The 20,444-nt window shown below is 48.7% G+C and overlaps 1 protein-coding gene across 1 annotated transcript in view; it reads right to left on the reverse strand.

Annotated features, from left to right (window-relative positions):
• The window catches only part of clasp1a (cytoplasmic linker associated protein 1a), a 60,186-nt gene that overhangs the window by 12,510 nt on the left and 27,232 nt on the right, over positions 1–20,444 (reverse strand). Inside the window, exons 9-24 of the mRNA XM_076167804.1 lie at positions 13,298–13,438; positions 13,137–13,210; positions 12,927–13,019; positions 12,675–12,820; positions 11,583–11,718; positions 11,281–11,351; positions 10,975–11,034; positions 10,446–10,523; positions 10,153–10,320; positions 9,458–9,495; positions 9,146–9,316; positions 6,323–6,433; positions 5,798–5,824; positions 4,570–4,734; positions 2,827–2,985; positions 679–782 (exon numbers count right to left, since the gene is read on the reverse strand). Coding sequence (XP_076023919.1) covers positions 679–782; positions 2,827–2,985; positions 4,570–4,734; positions 5,798–5,824; positions 6,323–6,433; positions 9,146–9,316; positions 9,458–9,495; positions 10,153–10,320; positions 10,446–10,523; positions 10,975–11,034; positions 11,281–11,351; positions 11,583–11,718; positions 12,675–12,820; positions 12,927–13,019; positions 13,137–13,210; positions 13,298–13,438 — 1,742 coding nt within the window. The remainder of the gene's footprint in view (positions 1–678; positions 783–2,826; positions 2,986–4,569; positions 4,735–5,797; positions 5,825–6,322; positions 6,434–9,145; positions 9,317–9,457; positions 9,496–10,152; positions 10,321–10,445; positions 10,524–10,974; positions 11,035–11,280; positions 11,352–11,582; positions 11,719–12,674; positions 12,821–12,926; positions 13,020–13,136; positions 13,211–13,297; positions 13,439–20,444) is intronic.

A 20,444-nucleotide genomic window follows, 5' to 3' on the forward strand; every position in this document is an offset into this window, starting at 1 on the left:
TCAAATGCCCCTCAAAATCAATCAAGCAATGCCATAATTAGGCAACTGTGGATCACACAGGGATCGGCTCATTATGGACCTTAATGAACAAAAACAAAAGAATCTGAGTGATGCATCACAGCACTGGGATCCAACACGATGACATCACAATGAGAAACAATCACCATCATAACGAGGATGTGAACATTCAGGGTGAAACAAAAGCAGGATGGGGGAGGAGGAGGAGGAGGAGCTGCCAGTCTTCCTGATTGTGATTAGAGCATGATGGCATGGAAATACAAACGCTATGGAAGATAAACAACTACCTTATTCCGGGAGTCTCCTAAAAGCTGGAATGGTAACAAACGACCGAGAGGGAAAGAGGAGAGAGGGAAGGTTTACAAGGATGCAGAGCAAGAACAGTCCTACTGCTGATGGTGAGTTAGACATCTGAGCTTTAATGTGAATCATCTAATACGCTTTGAAATGTGGGAAATTCTGAACTTTACATTTTCTCAACTTGAACATAAACATAATAATTAGATGATTGAGTAAAGAAGAGATTTGTCTATGATCTGTGGTTTAACTTCTAATTATGCCCGACTCTTAAGATGTAAACATAAAGAGTTCAACTGTATCAAACAACATCTGTGAACCTCGGGTTGGAACAAGGAGAAGGGATGTCGACCGCCAACTCACCAGAGCATCAGCGACCGCCGCCTCCACCTCAGTGCCGGTGTTCAGGACCCTCATGGCGTTGACCGACGCCGAAATTCTGGCGTGGTGGATCAAACCATAACGGTCTAGACGGAGAGATGGAGGAAAGAAGTGAGGAGAACATCGACCACTGAACAGAGAAATGCTGAAGGAGGAGCGTCCCCTGCATTTGATTACTCAACATCTGAGGGAGAATTAAAAAAGATCACAGAAAGACAAAACCAGATGATGGAATAACTTAAAAGACACAAAATGTGAATCTACTGCATCCACTGCCTAAGGCTCCAGATGAGACACGACTGAAACATCAATATGGCAAATAAAGAGCATGAAGCTGGGCTGGATGGGCCAGCATGGGAACGTCACATCATGGGAATGTCACAGGTAAAAGGAAATCAATAAGAGAACACACACAAGAGATGGGCAAGCAGATGAGAAGGGAAGGTTTTCCCTTCACATGCCGAGCTAACAGGCCGGCGTCTGTGCTCCTGTTTGCTACGGCACTCTGGGCGATATGATGGGATGATCATGAACGCAACCACAGAAGCATGCTGACGGGGGGCTGCTGTCTCTAAGATGGGAGATAAGGCAGACCACGGATAGGGACTGGAGGTGGGCGGGTGGGGGGGTTGGGGGGTCTGGGCATGCACGTCACCTGACTGCCCGTGGGGGTCGGCTGTGGAGAGAGCGCTGGTGGAGCGGGAGTGGCGTCGGGAGGCTGTCAGGGAGGGGGCGGGGGGAGGGGGGACAGGAAGGGCGAGCAACACCCAGACCAGGGGGGGTTAGTTACACACACACACACACACACACACACACACACACACACACACACACACACACACACACACACACACACACACACACACACACACACACACACACACACACACACACACACACACACACACACACACACACACACACACACACACACACACACACACACACACACACACAGTAGGTTCACACTGGGCTCTTATTACCTCCAATTACAGGAGATGATGTTTTCAGTGCTAGTTAACAGAAAATATTGATCCATTGGCTAAAGAGCTAAGGCTTTGTTCTTAGTGATGACAGCGCCAGCATTTGGCCGTTTTCCGTTTAAAGGTTTGTTTGCGTTGCTTTCAGCACTTGGGTCAGCATATCAGTGTGCGCAGGTCGGCTTGGGTGTCCTTGACATGATGATTGATTTTTGCTCTGCAGTGTGAAATGGGCAGCAGCTATTGGTCTAAGAGCGACCAACAACATTTGGAGGCCCGACCTTACGCCCCACCCTTTATCCTTCATGACAAATAAGAAATCTTTGTAGGAGGGAAAGGTGTGTCACTGTGCAGAGCAGGCTTACATATTCATCTGATTCTAGTATAAAGAGAAGCAAAGTTCACCTAAGACAGAGCAGAACCTTTAACGTTTGTTGTCGCCCATAGTTACGCTGCATGGTGACACTCCTCTCCTCTCCTGCTTGAAGATTCCTCGGTGATAAAGCTATGGCTGCTGAGTTACGACATGATGTCACAACAACAGAAGAAGTGCAGCAGCAGCTACTGGGCGTTGGCAGCAGGGTCACCATGAGCGATGATGCCTGCTGTGGTCATACATCGCTATTTATGGTACCGTGTTAAATCTAGTAGATTTAGTGTTACGATCATGAGTAAACACCTTCACACATGGCTTACACACAATGAAAAAACAACACTTTAGTACAGAAGTTCACTCAATAACAGAATTGGGATGAGATCTTTCATATCTTCCATTTGAAACATTAAAGGTTCAGCACTTAAAAAGCATTTGTACCAGCTGGCGTCCCTAACAAGAGAGACAGTTAGTGTGTTCATGCACAGACAGAGACAGCAGACACTAAATGGGACCAATGCTGCATTCCAGTGCTGATGGAAATCGGGTGTTTGTGCTTCAATGCTTTGATCGTTTCTTCTACGCACTGAAGTGGGCGTACTACTTTACCATTTGGCATGTCCTGCCTTCCCATGAGCACTCGAACGCAGCACGAGGGCCCCAAGCTTGTACGTGGAGATTCTCTGGGACACTAAGACTAAGACACGGCCGCAGACGGGCAAAGACTTCCTGTTTGCGTCACTCTGGGCCGGCACAGGTGTGGACAGCGGTACTCACCCAGAGGAGTGAAGCCCCGAGCAGGGCTGGTGTCACGGCTGCTCTCGCGACTGGTGTCGCGACTACAACCTTGACTCATGCTGGGGCGGGGAATGCGGCTCCGGGCTAGCGTGCGGTAGGGAAGAGCAGCAGGAACAAGAGCTTTACCACACAGGCTGGCTGTCAGGACAACAAGTTAGGTGGGGATGTCAGTGGGCATTCATGGGCGACGTGAGTGATGGAAAAAAAGAGAGAGAGAGAGAAGGAGAGAAGGAAGAGAAGAAGGGCAGAGGAGATGAAAGGATAAACCCCGCTAACAACTCCCACAGTATAAACACAAGAACTGGGTTTACATACAAGTGAGATTGATGGAAAATGTTTTACAGCATCAGAATGTTGATATAGAGACGATGGAAATGATAAATATAAGTTACAAATGGAAAAAGGGAAGATACAAATTCTATGTTGATACTTCAAATATCGCAAAAACTAGATTGGTAAAACTATTTTGATATGAAATATTGTATTTTTTTGGCAATAAAACTAAACTTATGTTTTGTCTTTCAGGAGGTGATGTGATCAATCGACTAATCCACTGACAGACTGGCTGATGTTATTCCTGCTGCTAGCGGGGCAAATAGAAAGTGAACGTCTCAGAGAGAGAGAGAGAGAGAGAGAGAGAGGAAGTTACAAAGAGGTTAGAGTAGAGTGTCTGAGGAGTGTTAGGCCGGTCACACAGCAGATTAAACGATCATCACACTCCAAACAGCAAAGCGCTTATCTGTTAATGTGCCGCTGAGATTAGAGGCATAAAAGAGTAACACAGATAAGTAACACATCAATCGTGTGTGCAGACAGAGTAACAAAAGGAACACGGGAGGTTTCTTCCCCTTGGCAGAAGACCAAGAGAAAATTACAACTTTTATGATCATTGGAGACAAACTGAAGAACAAAGAAGAATCTAAGTCATTAATGTGCCACAAACTTATGTAACTACCTGGACCTGACGCTGGACCTCATCCCAGCAGTGACACACACTCCTAGACATGTTTCGCCTCCTTAATGTACATTACTATAGGAGCAGAGTTACTAATTTGATCTAGACTTTGCCTTTGACCTCCTAAGCGCCTGGAGACAATGAAGTGATCTCAGTTGGTGTTTCCCTCCGCCATGTTTGCAATAAACACGAGAGATGTCACAATAGAAAACTCTGAACATGATTTGATCTCCTTATCAATGCTTTGTGACTTCTCGAACTCTGTGTGCTTTTTTGTTCTTTTATGTGGCTTTGATAAGATGGAGAGATCTTAATGGAACGCTGTGATCTGTTGCGTCACAGTTTCTCATTGTTCCTTCATCACAATCATCCGTTTGTTTTCTCGTGAACCATAAAAAAGACACGTCTCTTGATTGTCCCATGACTGATTTAGGACCCCTGCTATAACTGTTTCTATTATTTATTAGTACCTGTTTTATGTGAGCAATAGCAGAGCTTTTGTTTAAAATAAGAAGTGACGTTCAAAATGTTTTATTTATAATCAAAGTCCAACAGAGTTTACTTCATTGCACTAATTTAGATGAAGGGAAACCAGTCAGTGATCAATCTAACTCCACTGTGTTGTGTAGGATTTCTGTATCAAATCACATCACTGTCTCAAAATTGTCTGAAAACGACAGAAACACACTCCCATTGTGCTCCACAGGTGAAACCATGTCCACTGTAACGTGACCTGAGGAAGAGGTGTGAGTGCGGCGTGTTCCTACCGACGCCCAGTCTGCTGGGGCTGGTCTCGCGGCTGCAGCCCTGGCTGCGTGGGATCCTGCTGCGCTTGCTTGCCGGCGTGCTGGGGGCCGCCACTGTCGCTCGGGCGACTCGGCCGTAGCTGCTGTGGCCGAGCAGCTTTCCCGGGGAGCTGGAGCGACTGCCGGCTGTCGGGAGATCAGACGAGAGACGTAGACACGGTGAGCGTATGTAAGGGTCCGAACACAGGCAAAGGAGCTAGACGACCTGAAGTGGACCCTTCTGTCAGGTCTGAAAATGTCATTCTGGTTTAAACAAAACCACTGCTTTGGGCTGACAAAGGTAGAAAATAAGACAAAAGAATCTAATGCAGAGTAGTGGATTCGTTTTTCCCTTCTTTGGATTAAAAAAGAAATGAGACTGAATACCATCAGCAGGTTAACCTTTGATTAGCCAGTGATAAAGCAACAAATCAATTTACACAGCATAGACTGACTGAAATCTGTGTGAATCAAAGCTTGTTTAATCTGAGTAACAGACTCAGATTGTGCAATAATTGTGTTTATGTTGTAATCGTCTTCTTGCTTTATTAAAGCCCTTCGGCGCCTCGTCTTCCTCTGCTCACTGTCGCTGCCTGGACAGCAAAGGTGAACTGCGCCCTCAAGTGTCCGACTCCAACAACTATTGCATTTTCTGAATCATTTAAATTCATAAATTGATTGATTTGTTGATAATGATTAACAAACGTGTCCATATTATGAGAGGAGATAATGCGCAGTGTGAGTATTGAGTGCATGTAAACATAGTGTGTGTCATAATAGTGACAGCAAACTGAACTTCACAGACCACATAATGAGAGAACAGCACTGACAGATGTTATGTTAGACACACGGGGGGGAGAGGGGACGTTAGATCCATGTTCTAGCCAACTGAGCAGTGGTGAGAGTATTAAAGAAGCAACTGTCACCAGAGTGAACAAAGAAACAAGGGGGTCAACAGTGAACCAAGTCCACAAACACAACAAAATGGCTGAAGGACAACAACACATCTCTGGATCCAAACAGCTTCTGAAACTGTGAGGGAGAAATCAGAAAGATGGCTTTGGATGTGACCAGTGGAACATGCAGCGACGAGGTGAAATGGGAGGAAAAAAACGCTGAAAGAAAGAGGGAACGGCGTGCAAAGTGCTGATTCCTAGCGGGGGCGGAGCTTAGGGATCTGGCTTGTGATTGGATGTAGCTGAGGCCTTACCACTGATGGGATTGGCTGATCTGGATCCTGGGTGATGGAAGCAAGAGGCAGGACAGGTGGAGATCAAGAACGGTCAAAATGGAACAGAAGGCGTTGTGTTTATAGTTATTTTACCCAGCATGCTCTCTGGGTAAGCTGCAGACATGTTAGCTGTACAGAGATCACAGATCCCTTTGGTTAGAGCACACACACACACACACACACACACACACACACACACACACACACACACACACACACACACACACACACACACACACACACACACACACACACACACACACACACACACACACACACACACACACACACACACACACACACACACAAAAAAGCTTACATGCATGCAGGCCCTGCACAAGAAACACACAGACATACAGGAAACGGTAAGACGTTCACTATGATCTCCAGTCGTTGCCAAGGGCGATCATACAGCATGAGAGTGACGGGATGCACACATGGCCACGCCGGTATTTGTGATCATATTTGATTGGTTTGTGTGTGAGTGTCTCTGCTGATACGTACGCTGGGATTGGGAGACCACTTTGGCACGACTGCGCCCCCTGCTGTCCACCACCGTCGTACTGGTGGCTCCGCCCACGCTGCCCGAACTTTGTCTCCTGGTGCGGACGCGCCCTGAAGAACAGAGAGGGAGAGAGAGAGAGAGACAGAGAGAGAGAGAGAGAGGAGGGGAGAGCGAGAGACAGAGACAGAGCGAGCGAGAAAGAGAGAGGGAGAGAGAGAGACTTAAGTGAGTTGAATCTATTTTCATTTATGATTCTTTCGTCATCTCAACCCTGGAGACGGATGGTGGTAAAGAGCAGACTTGTGGATGGAGGAGGGAGGAGAGTCCCCCTGAAACACAGCAGGAAGAACAGAGACACCAGGGTCCATTAGTGTTCCCAACTCATTCTCAGGGTTTGTTCCAACTCACAACATGAGCTCATCACTCGTGTGTCAGGTTTGCTTTTTAATTGAATTTAATCCCATTTAGTTGACTGTTACAGGAGGTTATGTTATGGAGGTTTAACTCTTTTAACTCAGGAACAAACACACTGAGAGGAGCGTTGGAAAACTACTTGACCCAGGTATGGAAAGAGACAGATGCATTTTAGTTACACAAATACTGCACAGTGCAAATGTTCAAACCAGTCTGAGATTTAAGAGACATTTTCTGATAAACAACAACAGCAAGACACAAGGAGTTTGAACAGCTCGTCCGAGTTGGGGCGCAGTGCAGGACAAAACCTGTACTTTGAGTTTCCCCAAAGTCTTCCTTCGATGTTTAGACCTTCATCATCTTCCTCAGGTTTCTGTGAGGAACATTTGATAATATAACCAGAAGAACTCTTAACCAAGTACAACTTATCTTTAGATTCTGGCCCTAATCCCTACGTTTTAAACCTTACACACACTTTATCACTGTCTGACACTGTAATGTCTAATAGCTAAGAGCATGAACAAAAGAGGCTTTATGCCTGTAGAGCCGACGAGTCAAGCTAACCTAAAACATACAGTAAAGCATCTCAGCTGCACTCTGGCCAAGAATAACACCTTCACCGCAAAATCCAGGTTATAGAATGTGAGCCAAACGCTGCGACCTCAAGAGCCCTGGAGAACTCTACCGTAAGTGTTGAGCAAGAGACATCGAAGGGCCGAACATCCAGAGGAATTCCTACAGACATCTTAACCTGGAAATGCCCTTAATGATAACAGGATTGATATAAAAAGCTACAAATAGGCGTCCTTGAGCAGCAGAGGAAGTATTGTCAGACTATATACTGTAAAGGGACAACAAGGGGTCAAAGGTGAAGGCTCTGGTTGTTCTGTTGCCAGGTCCGTAGGGCTGTGAGCCAAGAAGTTATGCACGCCAAAATAAAGGGAAAGTCATCACATCACGGCCTGTGTTTGTGTGCAGGGTAACGACAAACACCTCCAGAATGCAACAACTCCCAAAACAACGACATCACTCACCTAATTCAACCTTAAATGTCCTCGTTGGTGCATCTCTTTAATGTCAACCTAGTTCTCTCTGGTTCTAGATCAATCTAAGGCTCTATGGACTAGCTTAGATCATAATCACGACACAAACAACCCGCCTGATGAGCGATCGGACCGAGGCCACGGTTGTTTTGATCCGCGCCCCAGTCAGACTGGTCGAGTTCAGACCTGCCCGGACAAAACAAACGGAGGAGCGGCGACGCCAACCAGGCTCCTCAAACCTGAGAAACGCCTTCACACAGCTCAGACATGTGTTTAACCATATGATAGCTGGCAGAGGGGTTAGGAGTTAAAGGAGGAGATCCATGCAGACAGTCCATGCAGAGTTCCACCATTTTGGGGGGGAAGAGAGGGAGAGAAGACACCGATGAAGACAGAGACAGGATGAAGAAAACGTAGATCTCCTTGACAGCGGACAAACAGACTCCACTGGTTTGTTTTGACTACTGTGCACTACACACACACATACAGACTGACGCACGAGTCTTACCATCACTTTTACCCGGCGTGCCATCTTTTTGGGCATTTAAGAAAGTGGAAGAAGGGAGCAGCGAGTGGGAGGAGAGGTATAGAGGAAGACGTTAGTAGCAGTTTAATCAGGAACAGGAGTGTGTGTGTGGGTGAGCAAGGGGCCCCCTCATGGTTAGAAGTGGAAGTCAATGAGCCGAGGGGACTCAGTGGAGAAGAACAAGGGAGGGAGGAGGAGGAGGAAAGTTCCATATGGCAGAAAGATCACACTGAATTTCAATTTCAATCTCCCGGCAGTCGCTGGCTTAAACACTCTTCATTAGCTTAAAGTATTAGTGGAAATGTCTGTAAAAAGTGTTAGGGGGATATTCCTTACGCTCTGTCACCGCCAATCTATATGTCAAATGTGTCAACGCAGGATTTAAGGAGTTCCTGCTGACGGATCGGTCTAATGACACGTTCAGGGGACATTACTCATCCCAGTCAGGCCCGTAAAAGCCTGGGACTTCAGGGTGAGACGCTGAAGTATCAACACTTCTAATCGCCATGAAGCCTGATGAAAATAGAGCTTGTGTTTATTAAGTTCACAAATAAACTTGGGACAGAAAGAGCTTTGTACTCTGATGCTTTTATTTTGAAGCAGATAAGCTCTGATCTGTGTGAGGCAGAGGGAAGAGAAGGAGAGAGAACGGAGCGCTAAGAGAACATAACAAGGTCTTTGTATTGTTAAGCATCATTGGTGAGGACTGTGGGGCAAAAGGGGGCAGAAGGACTGAGAGGGATCAGGCAGGAGTGTGTGTGTGTGTGTGTGTGTGTGTGTGTGTGTGTGTGTGTGTCCTCGCTCTCTGCCAGGTAACAGGGAGGCGAGCGGTCGGTTACCTAATGAGGCGTAGGACCCGGGGGGAAGAGTGGCCGCCGAGCTGAAGGGGGAGGAGGCGGGAACGGTGGACAGACGCGACTTGGCGGTGGAGGCGGCGTTGACGTCGATGTCGCTGCGGGAACGCTGGAGGGAGCCGGACGAGGACGACACCCGGGCGCTCACAAGCTTACCTGGGAAAACACAGAGATGAAGTTAGAAGATGTTTGATTTCTTCAAACTAACTTCATCACACTGCTGCCAAACTCTACATGCATCACTGTGACAGCAGGTAATGATGGCATAGAAGAAGAAATGAGTGAAGAAGCACTTACTCCTCCCTCCGATGACGCTCTTCACCGACAGCGGGCGACTGTGGAGAACAGGAACACAAAATGAATGAAGTGACCATCGATGCTTTGGAAGTCAGGGGGAAGAAAAGAACAACAGATGAGCTCACACACACACACACACACACACACACACACACACACACACACACACACACACACACACACACACACACACACACACACACACACACACACACACACACACACACACACACACACACACACACACACACACACACACACACACACACACACACACACACACACACACACACACACACACACACACACACACACACGATGATGACCACAACAGATGCGGCCCCTGATGGATGGCCTATGACATCATCAGCCAGCTCGCCCCATCGGGAATCTATAAACTGGGTAAATGGCGGCGATCGATCCGACAGCGCTCACATGTGGCCGTGCCAGAGTGCTCGCTCACTCCCTCCCTCGCTCCCTCCCTCCCTCGCTCGCCCATCTGAAGATAATTACCAATGTTTTTACAATCATATTCAATAAGTCAGATGCATTAGTGGCTCCCAACAATCAATTAAGGCAAACGGATGCCAAACTCTCCAGCGTTAAGAACAGGATGGAGAGTAAAGGGGAGCGGTGGACGAGAGAGAGGAGGAAGTGAGGCGGAGGAGGAAAGGGCGGAGGAAGTGAACTCTTACTTGAGGCTCTCTTGGGAGGAGGAGGAGGAGCGGTCGGACTGAGGCAGAGACACGATGCTGTCCGACCCCTTCAGGTGAGACTGCAGGGCCTTCTGATAGGTCGACTCCAACGCCTGGAACAGATGCTCCGCCTCCCGGCTGTAGTGACCGTGGAAGCCCCAGTAGCACCTGTAGGCGAGGGCGGGGGACAGCAGAAGGTTTACACATTAGATCAGGATCTTAATGAACTCACAACAATACTAGAACTCATTTTAAAACATGTTTCCCCTCCGGTCCCACGCATGCACACTCACTTCCTGGCGATGGACCGGGCCTCAGAGTCGGCGTCGTGAATTCCTTTCCTGATGGTCTCGGTCAGGACGGCCACGTGCCTGGGATAATAAGGGAACATGGTTGAACAGGATGTAATTGAGAGGAGACGGAGGCTGAACAAACCCGGCAGGAAGGCAGAAACGGCTCTGATCTCTTTCCGGCGACACGTTGAGATGCAATCAGGAAACGAGAGGCGAGAGAAACGGGACACTTGTTCCTCCGGAGGTCTGCGGCGGAATGTGGCAACCAGCCAGGTTCCTCGCGTGCTTTTTAAAGTCTGCGCCGAGGTTGTCATGGGTACAGAGACGGAAGGTTGCTCGGTTGCTGGGGGGTCTTGATGATGACAGCTTCCTCAGGACTCATTAATCTAACTGGCCTCATCAGCTGAGCACCCAGCCGACGCACAGCTGACTCAAATGCCAGCGTGTGAGAGGAGGGAGGAGGGGGAGGGAGGGAGGGAGGGAGGGAGGGGCAGTAAACAGAATGCATCCTGGGACGGTCCCGGCTTACCTTTCCAGTGTGTTGGTGTGCCACTCCTGTAACATGAGGTCCAAGAACTCATAACAGCGTCTGGGAGGGGAGACAGAACCAAACTCTTACATCACCACACACACACACTCTATCCACAAGATCTATAGACCCTCAGAATTCATCTCTTTAACACATTTAGATCAGTTTTCAATCAACACTGACCTCCCTGCTACATTATAAAGTAAAGATAAGTGGGATCCTTCTGCATTGCCACAACATTTGCAGTACGCAGAAAAACAATTGGAATAAAAAAATGGACTCATCTAAGCCTTCAGCTTTTCTTACCGTCTGACTGCCACTGATTTGGAAATGCAGTTACTGGTGATGATGGGAATGAGACGAGGGTAATGTGTGTGCTGGAAGAGAGAGACACACACACACAAACACACACACACACACACACACACACAGGTCATTAACACCTTCCTCCATTTAGGTAAACAAATGAGCTCATTATTACTTTGGCAGAGAAGGTTATGTTGTTTTTAACTGCGGCGCTCTGTGCGGTTGTAAATGCATCGCCTCATAGGTGTGCTCTTTTATGAGAGCCACGCTCTCTCTCTCTCTGAACTCTCTGCAGCTCTTACCCTCAGAATGATGCGGATGGCGGCCATGCCGGACGTGGCCATGATTTTGGCGCTGTTGGGCACCAGGTTGAGCAGAATGGGCATGACGCTCTCCGCTCCGTGGTCAAACTTGTTGCCCAGCAGTGTCGACAAATGTCTGAGAGAGGGAGAGAGGGGGGAGGGAGAGGGGAGAGAGAGAGGGGGGAGGTGTCAAAAGAGACTTGCAATCTACTACACATTCCAGTTTGGGAGCACAGAGAGATGAGGTGAGGAAGAGGAGGCAGAGGGAACATTTGACAGACGTCTCTGGACTCCATCCGATCTCTGTCTGGACTCAGCTGGGACAGATTTGTAACGGTCTGAGTGATGAGCTGCACTGCTGTGGTGATGATACTAAAGGCAGGTCCATGCATCTTCTCTCCATTCATCATCCTCCTCCTCCTCCTCCTCTCTCCCGCCGCCGCTGTTCCACGCCATCAGGGTTACATTAAAAGATGAGGGCGGAGACCACGCTGCATGGTTTCCTACCCGAGCGGGGATTCATCTCGTTAGCTTAAGTATGTGGAAAGAAAATAATTTGGAAGTCTGTTTTTCCCCCCCCAACATAAACTAATCAGTCACAGATCCAACAGAATGTCAGCGCTGCTAATCAGAGCAGTTCATCTTACAGAGAAGCTGACAGCTTTGTTCCACTGTCACCAGTCTGTGTGTGTGTGTGTGTGTGTGTGTGTGTGTCTGTGTGTCTGTGTGTGTGTGTGTGTGTGCAGAGAGATTTCCACCACTGAATTTCCAAACCTAAAATTCCGTTTTGAGTGTTTCTACCCGATGAAGAATGAACCCTTGGACTGAAGTGAAGCACGCAGGCGAAACACAAACCTTAGATGAAGTTTGTAATCGTTGACATTTATATTCAATTTGTATAATAAGGACGTGACATTTAACTAAAGAGCATCGTTGTCTTCATAAGCTCTGTAGACAACATGCAGGTTTGTGCCCGTGCTTGGCCTACAGATGACCAGAGACTATGTTGCTATGGTAACAGGCGTGGAGGTGTGGAGATTGACCTGTGGATTACAGTCAAACCCACAGCAGAGGCTCCTGTCCCCTCCTTACCCCAGAGTGATGCAGGCCTCCCGCACCACCGTGGAGCGCAGGTCCTTAGCTGAGAGTTTGAGGGGCGTCTCCAGGAGGCGCAGCTGCTGGGGGAAACCGTCGTAGTCTGTAGCCCCGGCCAACATGATGGAGCGCACCTTCTTCAGCTGCAGCGACACGACAGAGAAAACAATCAGAATGAGAACAGAGAGTAAACTCATACTTCCATAAGGCTAAGAACTTCTCCGTCTGTGCGGAGGTTGTGAGTCTCACCGCGAGGACTCGGTGCTCCCAGTCGTGTTTTTCATCAGACAGCATCTCTCTGATCTTACTCAGCTGGTCCTCCATCTCTCTGTTGGAGTAGATCTGGACAGAGACGAAGAGGACAGAGACACTTTATACTTTATACTCTCTAACTAAACTACAATAACACAACTAAAGCATGAAGGAGCTGCACAGAGGGATGACCACATGATCACATACCTGGACTGTAGGAACATCATCGAAGGCTTTGGTGAAGTCCTCCTCATCCACAGCTCCTGCTCCTGCTTCTTTACCTGGGAAACATCAGAGGAAAACACATTATCACATATTATTAACAGTTCATTCTGTTCAGTCTAGTTCCATCTATGTCCCTCCCTCACCTGGGGTCTTAGCTGTGGTGCCTGCGCTGGGTCTTCTGGCAGCACTGATCACCGGCCTCCTGCCACTGGCTTGCACCTTGGAGGATGAAGAAGAGGAGGACCGGCCTCCGTCCACAGAGTCTTCATCCTCAAAGTTCTTATCTGCAACGCAAGAGAGAGGAGGAAAGGTTTAGAGAAGCCAAACACGCACGTTACACGCTGCCATCTGACAGTGTGTGTGTGTGTGTGTGTGTGTGTGTGTGTGAGTGTGTGAGTGTGTGAGTGAGAGGGAAAGAGGGAGGGGCCTATTGTGGTGTGATCGCCCGTTTGTGTTTCCCCAGAGCAGGACTCTATAATTCTCCATGAGCATTAACACCAGCGAGGACAAACAAAGCGTTCCCTCTCTGCTGGGAAATAAGCCGAGCACATGGCGGCCCTGAGGATGACATCAGCTGAGGCAGAGCGGCTCTAAAGCAGGCAGAGATGCACCTCTGGCTCTTCACACGTGCTCTGTAAACGTTATTCAATTTCCCGTTAGAGAGGATAAACCCCGGATCGTTCATCACACACAGACGCCTCTTCCTCCCCGGGTGGTGTCAGCGCCCGTGATTCAACACGCCATCATTCTGCTCTCATTAATCCAGAGGTGAGCCTGCGCCATGGCGTGACCTCTACCTCCCTCGGGGAACATCGCCGCTCTGTCAATCTGTCAGTTTGCCTCCACTGTGAGCGTCCACACCGGGGATTAGACCCGGGCAGATGTGACGCAGATGTGATGTCGCCCTTGGGTGCACGGCAACAATGACAACGATTTCTGGGGATTAGATAGAATCTGACATTACACAGCACCTGTTGTTTCAAAATGGAGACGACTTTTAAAACGACACTAACCAGTGAAACATGTACAGAGCACTGAGCATCACACACACTCTCACACAGCAGAGAGGAACAGCTCCCTGAAGCCTGATCAGCATGACACTGCATCTATCACACACACACACACACATATAATGAGAAGGAAGGGAGAAGAAATAGATTTCTAAGGGAGTGAGGGAGGGAAAAGAAAGAGAGAGAGAGAGAGAGAGAGAGAGAGAGAAGGTCAAGAGTAAACGCCGATACATGCCGAATAGTGTATCAGTGAGAAAGCATGGAAATGAAGGAACAGGGATGAAAAGGAGAGCAGAACCAAGCAAGGAGGAGAGCGACAGAGGAGAGAGAGAGACAGAGAGAGACGGAGGAGAGAGAGAGACGGAGAGAGACGGAGGAGAGAGAGAGACGGAGGATAGAGACACAGGAGAGAGAGACGGAGGAGAGCGACAGAGGAGAGAGAGAGACAGAGAGAGACGGAGGAGAGAGAGACAGAGGAGAGAGACGGAGGAGAGAGAGACGGAGGGAGACTGAGGAGAGAGAGACGGAGGATAGAGACACAGGAGAGAGAGACGGAGGAGAGAGAGACGGAGAGAGAGACAGAGGAGAGAGAGACTGAGAGAGACGGAGGAGAGAGCGACGGAGGATAGAGACAGAGGAGAGAGAGACGGAGGAGAGAGACACAGGAGAGAGAGATGGAGGAGAGAGAGACGGAGAGAGAGACAGAGGAGAGAGAGACTGAGAGAGACGGAGGAGAGAGCGACGGAGGATAGAGACACAGGAGAGAGAGACGGAGGAGAGCGACAGAGGAGAGAGAGAAGGAGGTGCGAGAGACAGAGAGAGACGGAGGGGAGAGAGAGACAGAGAGAAAGACAGAGGAGAGAGAGACGGAGAGAGACGGAGGAGAGAGAGACGGAGGATAGAGACACAAGAGAGAGAGACGGAGGAGAGAGACAGAGGAGAGAGAGACAGGACAGAGAGACGCAGGAGAGAGACGGAGGAGAGAGAGACGGAGGAGAGAGAGACAGAGGAGCGAGAGAGACAGAGAGAGACGGAGGAGAGAGAGACAGGTGAGAGAGACGGAGGAGAGAGACGTCGTCCTTACGAGCGCAGATCCTCTTGCACACCAGCTTCTTCAGCATGTCTACTGAACCCTCTGAACTGCTCTCTCTCTTTCACCGGGCATCTCTGTCTGTGTGTGTGTGTGTGTGCTCCTCATGTGGCTCTGTTGCCCTCTCTGCTGTGAGCGTTCCAGAGTAACATCTCCTTAAGCCTTTCCTCCAATTCCACATTGGCAGATGCGTGTGTTTATGTGTGTCTGTGTGTGTGTGTGTGTGTGTGTGTGTGGTGAAAGGAGGAGGGGCCTTTTGTTGTGAGATCACCTCTGTGTGCTTCCTGAGAACATTACTCATAGATCACCACCAACAGCACCAGAATACCTTTACTGGGTAATCGACCCCATGACTGCTCCTAACTATGACATCATCACTGCATCTCAGCATCAGATGAACAACAACAGTTCCCTGAGAGCAAAGTGTTCATTACTGACCTGAACATAACCAAACTGAGCCGTCTAACGATGGAGCAGCTTGATATTGTTGTGTTCCCTCACATGTCCACTAGGTGTCAGTCTAAGCTGAGACTCATCTGAGGCCTGAGTGTTGATGAAGCAGCACAGGCCTCAGCAGAGCAACCAGAGCGCTGCCTCTTCCTCTACCTCAGGTTTATATAACACAGAACAAAGAGAGGGAAGATCCTGCCTGTCTCCTCCCCTCACACACACACACACACACACACACCTCTGCTCCTTGCTCAGGGGGAACCTGACGGGGGGGCTTTGCATCGCTGTGTGTCGACACACTCCTGTTCAGGGTGGAAGCAGCAGGCTTACATAACACACAGATGACTTGTGACGGGCGTTATGTCATAACAGAGAGGAGTCGTCCTGCTGACAGGGTTGAACGTTGACCTCCTGGTTACGAAACCATGAACTCAAACATTCACCAACACACACACACACACACACACACACACATCTGCGTCTTTCTTTCTAATCCTGTTTACCTCACGCATTAAAGGTGAAATCACACACACTGCACTGCGCTGCACTGATCCATACGACTCTCTCTCCCTCTCTCTCTCCCTCTCTCTCTCTCCCTCTCTCTCTCCCTCTCTCTCTCTCCCTCTCTCTCTCCCTCTCTCTCTCTCCCTCTCTCTCTCCCTCTCTCTCTGCCTCTACCTGCTTAATCCAGGCAGGGTTTAAGTGTGTGAGATCTGTGCTGCTGAGCTTTTCGTTCTCCTGGAAAAGTGATGTCACCAATCTGCCCTGATTCTACTGTAGAGTCGGGGCGTCGCTCACTTAACAGATTTGCCCTTTAAGATCTAAATCTCAGCACTTAAACATCGCCGTCTAAGGAAAGCAAACTTTCATTCATTCATCCTCTGGCTATGTTTAAAAAAAAAGAAAAGACTGACAAACTCTTTTCGGAAGTTTCAAAGACCAAACTAATTAAAATGCTAAATGCGGAGCTAAAAAAAGATCAACCAAGGTGTGAACAGATTCCATATGGAAATGCAAAGTGTCCCTGCTGGGCATGCATGCCGGGGAGAGGAGAACTCCTCCTCCTCCTCCTCCTCCTCCTCGGACTGCTGACTGTGTATTATGGGATACGGACAGAAGAAAAGGTAAACAAATGCAAAAAATGTCGAGCGACCGTGACTCCACACAAAGCTGACATGTGAGACTCCAGCCTCAGAGATCAGCAGCAGGGTTTGGCTCAGATGAGATCGCCTGCATGCAAATATGTGGCTGCACCGCAAACTACAGAGCTGGAGGGGAGAAACCTGCAGGTGTGTGTGTGAGCAGAGCGTGCAACGATACGCTTTGATTCATGTCAAAGGGGAAACGCTGGTTTAAGAGACAGAAGGGAGAGAGAGAGAGAGAGAGAGAGACAATCAGAAACCTCCTGACAGACGCTCCTGTCAGAAAGTGAGACAATGAGCTCCAGTGGGGGGAAACTACCAATTCAGACGCACAAGTGAATGAAGCCATTCACAGTGTGTGTGTGTGTGTGTGTGTGTGTGTGTGTGTGTGTGTGTGTGTGTGTGTGTGTGTGTGTGTTGTGGCAGCACACAGGCTGAAACAGAAACACATTGTGGTAACCTGGCGTGTTCTGAGCACAACGGTCCGCTTGTCCCACTCAGACTTTATGATGAACTGAAGAAATGTGAAGCAGCCGCAGAGACGCGTGCCTGCATAGAAAGTGACTGTAGATCAGCAGGTCCACCCCAAAGCAAGAGCACAACGTCTACACAAGAGCCAGCAACACTGTGGCTACATGGGACAGATCAACACCGTGTAGAGGTCTCGTAGATTTCTGAGAACAGACGACGACTGGTTCAGATACAGGGATGTGGTGCAGGTCCAGCCCGGATCCCCCGAGCTTGCTCTTCATGCATAGGGGCCATGGGGGCGGTGGTCTCTCCCTAAGGCCCTCAAAGGCTCCCATCTAACCCCAGAGTCACATGGGCTGGGGGCTCTGGGCCAGTTTAACTTGGCAGCCCATGTGGAGGACAATGGCAGCTTTCAGTAGGTTGGCCCCAGTTTATAGACTTGTCTTGGTTCCATCTCTCTTTGTTGCCCATCATCCCACTCTCTCTCTCTCTCTGTTCATGCTCCATCAGCTGTTGAACTGTAAACAAGAGTTACATAAAGCTGCCGGACACTGGCCCCCGGCCATCACAGCTGTCCAATCGACACAGAACGGGCATTTTGTGTGCTGGTCCTTAACTAATCAGAATCTAAACGCTTTAGGGTGACTGTTCTCACTCAGTGTGCACAGAAGTGCCACAGCGAGAGGGGAGAAGTGGATTCATGTCTTGTTTACCAGATTAAAGAGTGCAAACTAAAGTAAACACCTGGAAGTCATCATATGTACACATCCTGACCTTGAAGGAGGAGTTGTTTACCTTTGTATTGTGATCTGCTGCACTACAATCCTGTAACATAATATGCATGACACAATGTACCAGGGTGTTAACGGTCTCCCAGTGTACCTGTATGCACATCTGTCAACATAAATGTTCATTAAAGACTTCCTGTGCTCGTCGCTGAATGAAACCGAGAACACAACACAAACAAAGCACTGCTAACATTTAAAACCTCCGACAAAGATCTAAATACAGATCCTCCTCCACAGAGAGGAGCTGCCAGAGAGAGAAGATACAGAGCTCAGGCACACACACACACACGCCCACACAAACTACACACACACACACACACACACCAGAAGAGGCTAAGCTTTGCAGTGCTGTGTGTAATGATTGAATGGCTTTCTTAGAATCTGCATTCCATCTCCTGCCTTCATCCTCCACTTCACACGTAGAGAACAGTGCAGCTCACAATCTGACACTTTGGTTATTCAAAATGTTATTTAACGAGATCTGCAATCCTGAATCACCGTGGGAACCAAGTATCATCTCCTTCACAGGTGACTCCTTCCTGCTGTGACTCCAGATCTGAGCTCAAACGTCTTCACAAACACAACCACTTCAAACGTGTATTACCACACATTTGGTAACAAAGGGTTAATTTAGCAAACACTGCGTAATCTCCTTTAATCTGTGATTTGAAGGAGAACGCATCAGCAGAAATCATCTCAGAGCAAAACATGAGGGAAGGGGGACGCTCTGCCAGAGTGCGCAGTGTTTATGTAACAGCAGAGCGGTGGAGCTGGGAATCACACACACACACACACACACACACACACACACACACACACACACACACACACACACACACACACACACACACACACACACACACACACACACACACACACACACACACACACACACACACACACACACACACACACACACACACACACACACACGTACATCGATCTGTATTTATGGACGAAGCCGCAGGAGCCGGAGACGGAGATGATGATGTAATGTGGAGTCATGAATGCGTCCAGACACTCAGACAGCAAACACACTTTAAAGTGTTTCATGCTTGTTTACTCACTCAGAGGTTTGACAAAGTTATACAATCCATGCTCATTGGTTGATTGGAGTTGATTTGGACAAGCACAACCCAACTTGTGAACTCTTCTGCCCATCAGATTGGAGGCACACATGTTTACAGATGAAGAGCAGAAGAACGCTAAACACAACACTGTCATCACCGTGGAGACGCAGATCCCTACGACTCCAAGCATCAGAGTGAAGAAGCCGTGTCTTCTTCTTCCTCAACCCAGCGCTTACTTAACAAGAGCCAAGACAGGAAGAGACACACACACACACACACACACACACACACACACACACACACACACACACACACACACACACACACACACACACACACACACACACACACACACACACACACACACACACACACACACACACACACACACACACACACACACACACACACACACACACACAACACACACACACACACACACACACACACACACACACACACACACACACACACAGCCCTGTCCCTTGCTGACGTTTGTTCTCAATAAAAAAAGAATGAGATTGAAGGAATGAATCAGGCATTAAATGTTCTCTGGTTTGTCCTTCATGTGGCCTCCTCCTGTCCCTGCTCTTACCTTCTCCAGCTGTCATGGTGCAAAGCCGTCCTTGAGGAGGTGGAAAGCTGGGAGAGGAGTGAAGGCTGAGCTCTGACTCTCTGTGCAGCTTCTCCTCTCTCTGTCTCTCTGTCTCTCTCTCTCTCTCTGTCTCTCTCTCTCACACTGTTTACTTCTCAGTGGCACCACAGAAATGGCTGCTTTGTTTTGTTCACTGTCCCTCCCTTCCTCGCTCTCTTCCATCTATTCCTCTCCCGTTTCTCTCCCTCTCCTCCTCCCCTCCCTTCCTCCGTCCTCGCTCCCGTTGTGGCAGCACCAAACCAGAGCTTTCCCTCTCCAAGCCACTGTACTGATTCAATCCAGCTTTATTGATTATAGCAAATACTGACTCGTATCAGGTCTGACCTTTGCTGCACAGAATCCCTGGTTCCTCTGCTCTACTCGTGTTTGCACCGTGTCAAACTGAGGCTAAGTGTCAGGCTAAACTAAGGCCTGCATTAGCAACAACAACAGCAGAGCTTGTTCTCCGTCCACATTCGAACCCAACATTCTCAGCTCCACAGGCAAACAGGCTGAAATGAAAACGAGTCGTCATCTCGTCATCCCAGCTGTCACACCAGTCCATTTGAGTTCATCTGTGAGAGAGGAGAGCCGAGCCAAGGCGCCGATTGCGACAAATGCTATGCTGAATTGTG

The sequence above is a fragment of the Genypterus blacodes genome, unplaced genomic scaffold (genome assembly GCF_046128005.1).
Source record: "Genypterus blacodes isolate CSIRO-AG114 ecotype Tasmania unplaced genomic scaffold, CSIRO-AGI_Gbla_v1 ptg000176l_1, whole genome shotgun sequence".
NCBI lineage: Eukaryota > Metazoa > Chordata > Actinopteri > Ophidiiformes > Ophidiidae > Genypterus > Genypterus blacodes.